General features: G+C 45.3%; 1 protein-coding gene across 1 annotated transcript in view; it reads left to right on the forward strand.

The window, feature by feature from the left end:
* TLL2 (tolloid-like 2) overlaps positions 1-9,259 on the forward strand; it is a 75,190-nt gene extending 65,931 nt beyond the window's left edge. The window contains exons 13-19 of the mRNA XM_010567916.1: positions 1,436-1,596; positions 2,368-2,548; positions 3,885-4,010; positions 4,861-4,988; positions 5,799-6,012; positions 7,075-7,325; positions 8,532-9,259. Coding sequence (XP_010566218.1) covers positions 1,436-1,596; positions 2,368-2,548; positions 3,885-4,010; positions 4,861-4,988; positions 5,799-6,012; positions 7,075-7,325; positions 8,532-8,666 — 1,196 coding nt within the window. The 3' untranslated portion in view covers positions 8,667-9,259. The remainder of the gene's footprint in view (positions 1-1,435; positions 1,597-2,367; positions 2,549-3,884; positions 4,011-4,860; positions 4,989-5,798; positions 6,013-7,074; positions 7,326-8,531) is intronic.
* The last annotated feature ends 325 nt before the right edge of the window (positions 9,260-9,584 follow it).

The following is a 9,584-nucleotide window of genomic DNA, read 5'->3' on the forward strand; positions in this document are numbered from 1 at the left end:
AACCTAACCACTGAGTAGCCCAAAAGTATTTCAATCTAAGGCTGACTTTATTACTTTTTTAAAGAAATTTATTTTATAGAATAAAATACCAATGTGTTGCCTGCATGCAAAACAGACACTCTCCATATTGAGGAGTAAACTCCCCCCTTCTGTTACAGGGAAAAAAACCCGATGTCTTTGATAGGAACTGTTTCTGTCAGCTTTCTATTTATACAGTTAATCTCTTGCAACAAGTGTTTGCTCCCACCAACAATACAGCTGTTGGTGTGGTAAGAATCCAATCATTGTTCTTGTCTCGTAGCTCTGCCTTTCAGCTGAGATGTGTAGGCAGCTCCACATGCTGTGAGTGGTGCTCTCAAAGTCACCTAGTTTGCCCTGACTTCTACTTTTGCCAAACTGTTTGGGGAAGGCTGCTGTCAACTTGGTGAGGGCAGAGTTAGGTGCATACAAAAGGCTTTTGGAAGCTTTACTTTATTTTTTAAAATAATTTCTTGCTATTTTTGAGCAAGCCAGTTGGTATAACTTGGCAAGCATTTTTTTGAACTTCACTCTTAACCTCCTATTTTAAACTTCATTTGTGGGCAACACAGGAAGGATAGTCTTTGAAATTGTAGTGATGCACATCAGAGTAAATTGCTTTTGTTTCTCCAGACACGCTTGCTTGCTACACTTTTGTACTGAAGCTGCTCCCTTGGGTTAGTTCTCTTAATGCAAAACAATGCTGGGAAAAAGACACGGGAATCTTTTATCCCTGTGGGTTTTGAAGATCTGGCCATATCTCATTACTCCCAAGAAGCAGCAAGAAAAAATTGCTTCATTGCAAATAGAATTTTGCAGCAAAAGAGCAAACAGGTTGATTCCTTTGAGGTAAAAGCCATGCCCTCCCACAAGAGGATGAAGCCGATATGTCCTGAATTTTTAAAGGAAATGGGATAATAAAGCTAAGTCTTTGTCTTTGTCTTCAATTTTCCCTAGAGAAGATGCAGCCCATGTAATAAGCCACTGAAGAGCTGACAGGGGTGTCTTCCCTAGGATTCCATTATCTTCTGATTATTCCATTACTGATAAACTTGAAATAGTAAGGTTTGCAGGACTGAGTGTTGGTGAATTTGCCAAGCTGGCATTCACAACTGCATTGTGCATGTCAGCTGATCCACAGTAAGCCCAAGGCTAGAGAGTAAAAAGCAGATCAATCTTACATGGTCTAAGTGGCTCTCAGGGCCATAGCCTGGCTGTGTGTATTTCACTGGTGATTTATAGCTGGTGAGGTTTCTATCTTCTTCGCAGCTCCCAGCATTTAAAACCTGTTCTGGAGGCCAGGATTTGATATGTGCCACCAACCAGGATCTGATTAATTTTCTAGCTTACACTGTGGCCCAATCTGTGTGTCTAAACAGAACCAAGTAAAACTTGTGTTCATTTATTGCCTCTCCAGCTGCCTGTGGGGGCTTCATCACCAAGCTCAATGGGACCATTACTAGCCCTGGATGGCCCAAGGAATATCCTACTAACAAAAACTGCGTCTGGCAGGTGGTAGCTCCAGCCCAGTACCGGATCTCTCTGCAGTTCGAAGTGTTTGAGCTGGAAGGCAATGATGTACGTAACCAGTCCCTGCATCTCAGAGGTGTGACTATTGGCTAACTCAGAACTGGATGAACCCTTGGGGCACGAGGAAGAGGAGACTGTCTTACTGGTGGAGCTTCTGGTTGTTTTCCCGCCTTTGATATAATAAGCCAATAACAGTGATTGTTCTCCTTGAAGTCTGGATCTGCTTTCTCTATGGAGTGGAAGGATTAAAGCTGTTCTGTTATAAATGGGCTTCTTTTCTCTACCAGTTTTGCATAACTGTAGGTGTTTTCCACCCCTAATAGGTGTCCCATTCCCCCCTTCCCCTGAGCTGCCTTTGCAGGAAAATAATTGGAAATGAACAATGAAGCACAGTTCTTCAAGGATAAACAAAATAACCAGTAACAGTCTGTTCTCTGCCCTGCCAAGGGCAGGGTGGAATTTGAACAAAATATTCCAGGTGTTGCTTTCCCCACTGTAAATGGGAGCAGTGGCTCTTCCTTAATTCAACAGGCTGCTGAAGTTCGTTCAACACTGTCAGGTTCTTGGATAAGGTGGGAGTAATTATTTTAGCTAAATTAAATGGAACCTTCACTATTCTGATAAACACACCCATGCTTTTAAGACTAGAAAAGCAAGGGAAGGGCATGAGAACACTGACAAAGGAGAATTTGGGGATTTGAGGAATGTGTTTGCGTATAAGGCTGTTTCTGTTCCCTCTCAGTCAAGCCTCTGTCCCCTTGCTCTGAAACGCTCTGTTCCAAGTCCACAGAGCTGAGAAATCTCCTTCTCTCTTGGCAGGTCTGTAAATATGACTACGTTGAGGTTCGTAGTGGGTTGGCTTCTGACTCCAAGCTGCATGGCAAATTCTGTGGCTCAGAGAAGCCTGAAGTAATCACGTCGTATGGCAACAACATGAGACTGGAGTTCAAATCAGACAACACAGTCTCCAAGAAAGGCTTTAAAGTTCATTACTTCTCTGGTAGGTGGCTGTATTCTTTCACTTGCTTAGCTGTTTCCTCTGACTGAACCTCTTGGTTGTGGTGAATTTTCTTCGACCTCCTGTCAAATCAGGCAGAGCCTGACATGGTTAGTTACATCTAAAAAGCATGGTTGCTCTGTGTTGTGTCCCCTTTCATCTCGGTCTCTCAGTACACTGTATGGTCCAGTTTCATAGTGCGCTGTCAGCAAGATGCATGGATTTCATCAATGCTACCAGTCCTTCCACAGCAGAAAACAATGAAGAACCTGCTCCTAGAAGTTATTTCTGTCCCTGGAGTCATTAAAGAAAAGCTTTTTCCTCTGAAACTAAAAGAATTAGAAAATTCCCAGAAATATTCTATATAGCAATCCTACCTCTCAAAGCATTGCATGCTAGTGGAAGTTTCTGATCCTCTGTTCTGAGTCCTTTGTAGCTCTTGGTGTCAGTGATGTACCTTGTTGGCAGGCAGTTCTGGAGCTTAACTGTACATCACACGGAAGTGGAAATTCAATTTCATGCTGTGTTTTCAGCAGAGACCGAGGAGTATTAATATTTTTGACAAGGATGATGAGGCAAAATGGCCTTGAATTAAGAGCTGCAGAGTAGAATCAGGGCTAGGCATTTGGCTTATTAAATCTAACAAGAGGAAGTATGAAGTTGGGTATGTTTCATCTACAAATACATTTGGGAGTGAGGTAACAGATGAGGTTAATGAGGACAAGGGAGGGCACTGGCCCAAGAAAAATTGGAGATAAACTGTTCATAAATTAAATTGGACTGGAAACCATGAGCAGATCCTATGCTCAGAACAGTGAGATTCAGGAATGCATAGTCCTGAACGCACAGGAGCGAACATCTACTGGGGCATATTTCAGCTTCAGAGAGCAGCTTATACCTTAGATCCTCTTCTTCATCTGGCTGCTTGTGCTCTCTGGCAGACCTGTTTAAAGATGGAGGCTCATCAGAGCATGTAGAAACTTGAAAATATAAAGACTGGCCAGTAGATTTTTGCCTAAGCTAGTGAATTTGTGTGATGCTTTTCCTGGACTCTATTTTAAAAGAATGAGACGTTGTTATAGGTTTCTTTTACATAGGAGTCTTTAACCATTCAAAACCTACATTATATAATAAAACACATTCGTGATGCATTTTATGGAATGAAATACAATTGGAAGAGAATTGTATCTGGGCTAAAAAGCTGACTGGACTAATCCAGCAGCAGAAGTTGGAGGATTGCACTGATTTCTGCCAGTCTGGGTATGGGACACCCAGCTGGCAACTGTGATAGTCTGTTTCTCACTGTCAACTCAGTGTTTGTTGGTTTGATCCTGCCCAGACAAGGATGAATGCTCTAAAGACAATGGTGGTTGCCAGCACGAATGTATCAACACCTTTGGGAGCTACATATGCCAGTGCAGAAACGGCTTCATGCTGCATGAAAACAGCCACAATTGTAAAGAAGGTAAGGTCCCCACTCCCTGCCCTCAGGAAAGACAAGGTGCTTCAAACATGGTTTGAGCCAGGGTGCTTTCTGCCTGGTGTTGGAAGGATGTTTGTACAGCATAACAGGCTGGGGCACTGAAAAAGCCCCAGCTAGCTGAAAAAACACCTAGAAAAAGGAATAAGAGAGCTTGTTTTTAGCTGGATCCATTCCCCAGTCTGGCCCTCTATATGGCCATGGGGGATGGACAGGGTGGGAGCAAGAAGTTGGGCTAGTGAAAGGAGCAGTTGTGGTACTATTAGACTAGTCACTGCTGCTTTATTTGATTATTGGGTTTGAGTCAGAAGAGAAAGGATGATCTGATCTAACCGCTTGCTGCTGCCAAGATTACTTTCTTCCTGCACCCTTACCCCTGCTGTGTGCTTCCATGGCCTTCCTGTGTATGGCCTCTGGTCCTTGTCTGATCTCTCCATGAGCTGATTCAGCTTTCCAGGTCAGCAAAACAACTCAAGGCTGAGATAGCACCAGAGTCAACACAGTGGAGGGGTTGGACACCATGTCACCGGGAACAGGGCAGACAAGATGGAGGAGCAGGAGAATATGTTTGGGAGTGAGGAGGTGGATGAGGTTAATGAGGTCCAGGGGAATGAGATGGTCCATTTCACCAACTGCCAAGTTAGCTCAGAAAAGTATAGGACAAACTCACCAGAACTATGCAATAATACCAAAAGATCTTGTTCAGTGACTGAAGCCTTCCCTGTTTCTGCCCTGTTGAGGGTCTCAGTGGGCAGAGAGGAGCATGTAGGATGTTATGTGGTTCCCATGTGAGACCTGCCTTGATGCCTCCATCTTGTGATGTCTCTCTCTCAAGCCGGTTGTGAGCACAAGCTGAGTGGTGCGGAGGGAACGATGAGCAGTCCAAACTGGCCTGACAAGTACCCCAGCCGGAAAGAATGCACCTGGGATGTCTCTGCAACGCCTGGCCACCGAGTGAAAGTAGTGAGTAACCAGTGAGTGGGAGTGTGAGGGGAGAAGCAGGCAGGATTGTGAGCAGCTGAAGTGACTTTCCCCCACCACTCTGTGAGTGGGAGGTTGATCCCCATAGGTTCTGTGTGGGGTGCTCAGAGGAGGGCATCCCGGGAGGCTGCCCCTGGCCTGTAAAAGGGCAGAATGTCTCAGAGGTACACAAGGCAGTGGTGAGGCAGCTTGGAGGAGACTCCAGCAGATGACAGCTGTGGAGCATTGCTGTCTCTGTTAACAGAAGGTATAACATGCCCTCCTGCCCCTACTCCTCCTTGTGACCCACTCTGTTGGGACCATCTCTGCATAAGGTGGTGGCAGGGCCAGTCCCCAGCCCCTCTGAGGGAGAAGCATCAGGCCCATTTTACAGCATAGCCTGATGCATATGGCAGGACGTGACCAAAGCTGTGCAGATGGCCCACGCACTGGGGGAAATAATGCTTGGATCCCTGTGCACAGTGAAAGCAGTACTGAAGAACTGCCATTTGGTGTGCTAGACAGGGTTCCTGGCAGGAAAATAAGAGCATATAATGCTTCCAGTTGAAAACTGGCGTCATGCACCCATGTGAGGCAGCAAAGCTAAGGCTACGTGGCACATTCATATGAACTTCTGAGCTTTGCCACCCTGAGATCACTCTTGACTGAAAGCTCACTATTCTGTTCTGATTTGTGGGAGGAATGGGACAGGCATACCATTTGACCTCTTTCTCACTTGGCATTTCATCCTCTGCTAAATTGCATACTCAAATTTACAAATGTCTGTCTTAATTTTCCTTATTCTTGCTTTAGACCTTCAATGAGTTTGAGATTGAACAGCACCAAGAATGCGCCTATGACCACTTGGAAGTGTATGATGGGCCCAACAGCAAGTCACCTATCCTTGGCCGCTTCTGTGGCAGCAAGAAACCAGAGCCTGTAGTGGCCTCTACTAACAAGATGTTCCTCAGGTTTTACTCTGATGCTTCTGTGCAAAGAAAAGGTTTCCAGGCAAAGCACAGCACAGGTAAGCTGGTTGCCTGCCAATACCCCAGTGCAATAAAGTGTTATCAAATCTCACTGCGTTGTTTGCCAGGCAAAATGAGACACACTTTTCTCCCAAATAAGCTTAGCCTGAATTTTAAGTGGTTGTAAATTGTGCTAACCAGTTCCTAGACCATTACTGGTACCATACCATAAATGCCAGCTTCCTTATCAGCTCAGAGGTCTCTTGATGTCAAACATTCCTGCTCAGTTCTTTTGTTTAAATTGGAGGTGTTTAGTTGAGCAGCAACCCATTCTGTTCCTCATCAACCCTCAGAAAATAAGGTGATGCAACTTAGCCCATGTATTTGCCCACACACGGAACAGGCTGGTTATGGTGGAAGCAGAGATGTGCTGTGGACAGACACAACAAACTTGATCTTCTATCTGTGGCAGCCCAGAGGTGGGTGTGTTGTACCAAGGTTCACTTTTTTGAATCCCTGCCACTTTAAACAGATGAAACATGCTCTGAGCAGCAGTGCATGAGAGACTGGTGAGGAGGCATCTTCCTGATTGGCTGTAGGGAAACTCTGCACCAAAGCATACACATTTTGCACAAGCACCAGCCTACCTCTGTGCAATGCATGGGCAGAAAGGGATTATTTTGGTCCCCAGTTTTTTAACGTGCTTCAGTTTACTGCTGGTAAAATACCTGGAGTCAGAATTTCAGCTGCAGGACAAGTGCAAAGAACATGTTAAGTCTTCCTTTTAAGCAATTGCTGTATAACATAATACATTTTTCTAGAGCATAATGTGGTAGGAACCCCATCCTGCCAGTTTTAACTGATTGTCTCTTTCCTTCTATGTTTTGTATCAAAAGGACCAAGCTTCTCTACGCTATGTGAGTCAATGGATTCATGGGTGACTGGAGAATTCACTGGTTTATGGTAGTTTGGTGCAGTAGTTAATCACCTTCCCTGTGGTACATGCACTTCATGCTGGAGGTCTTCTCTCCCTACAGCTGGCCCAAATATGGGATGGCAAGTCTTTGTTGTGAGGTAGGGCCTTTGATGAGACTGTGTTTTGTGCTCTTTTTTTCCTCCAGAGTGTGGTGGGCTCTTAAAGGCTGAAGTACGAACTAAGGAGCTGTATTCCCATGCTCAGTTTGGGGACAACAACTACCCAGGTCAAGTGAACTGTGAATGGGTGATTGTAGCTGAAGATGGTTACGGGGTGGAGCTGATATTCCAGACATTTGAGATTGAGGAGGAGGCTGACTGTGGGTACGACTACATGGAGATTTATGATGGTTACGACAGCACTGCACCCCGCCTGGGACGCTTCTGTGGCTCAGGGGTAAGCCGTGGCAGTGGAGATTTCATAGGCATAACTGGAGATGGCAAGGAAGGGTACTCTCATACCCTTTTTGGAGAGGGGCAGCTCTCACAAACTGGTGATGAGAATGCCTTGTGTGTCCGGGTTTTGCTTCTCCTGTTGCTAGAGATCACAGCTGTTTTATCTGATGCACAGAGCTGGTCTGACTGACTTGCCCTTGTTAGCCCAGGGCCATGTGCAGCAGCATGGAGCTGCCATGCTGCTGTGCCCCAGCCCTGCCACAAAAGCATTGTGTAAATGTTGGAAGCAGCTTCCAAAGGCCAGTTTCATCCTCAGTCACTTCCTGCCTGAAGCCAAGTCACACTGCTGTCATGCTATGGTGAGGGCAAAGGGTGGAGGGACTTGCAGAGCTGCTTGTTGACTCCAGAGTGGCATGCTGTCTCCTAAACTGTTATCTATGTCCCCATTAAGAGGAGTGACACTGTTAGCATAAGCAATAGTGTGTCGTATTTAAAACCAGAGGTTCTATGTTTAATTTCTCTAGGACTTCAGCAATGAAATGGAGAAGGTTCTCAGTGCATTTAGAGAGAGACATCCAAGGAGCAGGTGTGTTGGAGCAGTCCTTGCGAATTGGGGAAATGGTCTGAAAAATAAACAAAGGCATAGCAGCTTGGTGGGAAGAAGTTCAGGGCAGCAGGGTAGTAATCTACCTACCTGCACACTGACAAACAGAGAATGGCAGGGAAAGTGTTGGTCCTGCAGAGAAGCACAGGGAGGTTGTATAAGGTCATAACAGTGGGGGAGATAACCAGAGTTATCATGTAAGATATAGGGCTAAGTTATTTTGTTGCTAATGAACCTTTGGAGGGCCTCTGCTGCAAAACAGGGCCCAGTTTGGATTGTGTCATTTCCTGAAAAGGTTAGGACAAATTAGAGAAAACTCAGAAGGCTGGAACAAGAACATCCAGAGAGTCCTGTGAATGTGACCTACCAAAACCAACTGGAAGAAGTGGGGTTGTAGAGTGGGCTGGCATCAGTCTTCAAACATAAATAGGGCAAGCATGCAAAGAGCAAGGGAACGTGCTCAGGAAATCAGAGCAGGGCAGGAGGTACTGAGCGCTCAATGTTTGTGTTTCCTGGCCAGTCTGAGCTTAAATTCTAGCATCATAGTACAGTTATTTAGCCTGCAGACTTGACCACTCTGCTGCCTTCTTTACTTTTCTGCAGCCTCTGGAAGAAATCTACTCTGCAGGGGATTCCATCATGATTCGATTCCACACAGACGACACCATCAACAAGAAAGGCTTTCACGCCCGATATATAAGTACCAAATTTCAGGATGCATTGCACATGAGAAAATAGTTTGACTACTCCTCACAGACATTCCCATCTGAAGATTGAGACTTTAAACTGTGATCTTTGTCTGGGGTTTTTTTGTTTGTTTGTTTTTTTTTTAAGCTTCTGTGCACCTGGACAAAAGCAGTATACAGTATTTTCAGTAACTAAAACTAAATCCAGTCTCAAAGGTTTGCCTCTGAAATTATTAGCATGACCCTTTCTTGTTAACATACCCAGGACCAAAAATTGTCTTCTAATCATACCTGCCAGGGCATAAACATTGTATTTTGCACAGCTTGCCATGGGACTGAGTGAAGACTGAGACTGAATTGAGAAGAGCCTTCATCTCTTGCATATCCTGTTTCTAGGTGACATTTCCTAAGCATCCTGTACACATGAGCTGTCTGAACACATTTTCTGGAGCAGATGATGTGGACAGCCACCTGGTAGGATTTTCTCAAAATACCTTGGGAGCCACCCGCTCTCCCCTACCAGCCCAAAATACTCTGTGCAATAAGTGAACAACCAGATGGCTGTGACTCCATCACTCCTTCTGTCCCATCTGTTTATTGTCTTGGTTATTGTGGGTTGAAAGGTAGGCAGGGGCACAGGGACAGTCTCTTTAGGGCTGCTAGCTGCTTGGATCACAGTGAATGAGAAGGGCCCAGTGCCTGATTTGCAGTAATTGTCATGGTATATGCTGAATGGGAGTGCTTTGATCGGGTGGTGCTGTGGTGGGATGCAAGGCATGACCGTGTAATGGTGGCAAAGCTTAACAACTGGAGTGCTGACAGCATGCTCCAGTTACACCACCAGGCAAGGCAGCTCAGAGGGCTGTGGCAGCAGTCCAGACCTTATCTTAAATAAGGAATCTCTCCTCCTCACTCTACCCATGTTTGCTTTCTCAGCCTTCTTTACACTGCTTCCTTTCCTTAGTACCAC

Source organism: Haliaeetus leucocephalus, unplaced genomic scaffold (genome assembly GCF_000737465.1).
Source record: "Haliaeetus leucocephalus isolate CR32 unplaced genomic scaffold, Haliaeetus_leucocephalus-4.0 Scaffold229, whole genome shotgun sequence".
NCBI classification, from domain to species: domain Eukaryota; kingdom Metazoa; phylum Chordata; class Aves; order Accipitriformes; family Accipitridae; genus Haliaeetus; species Haliaeetus leucocephalus.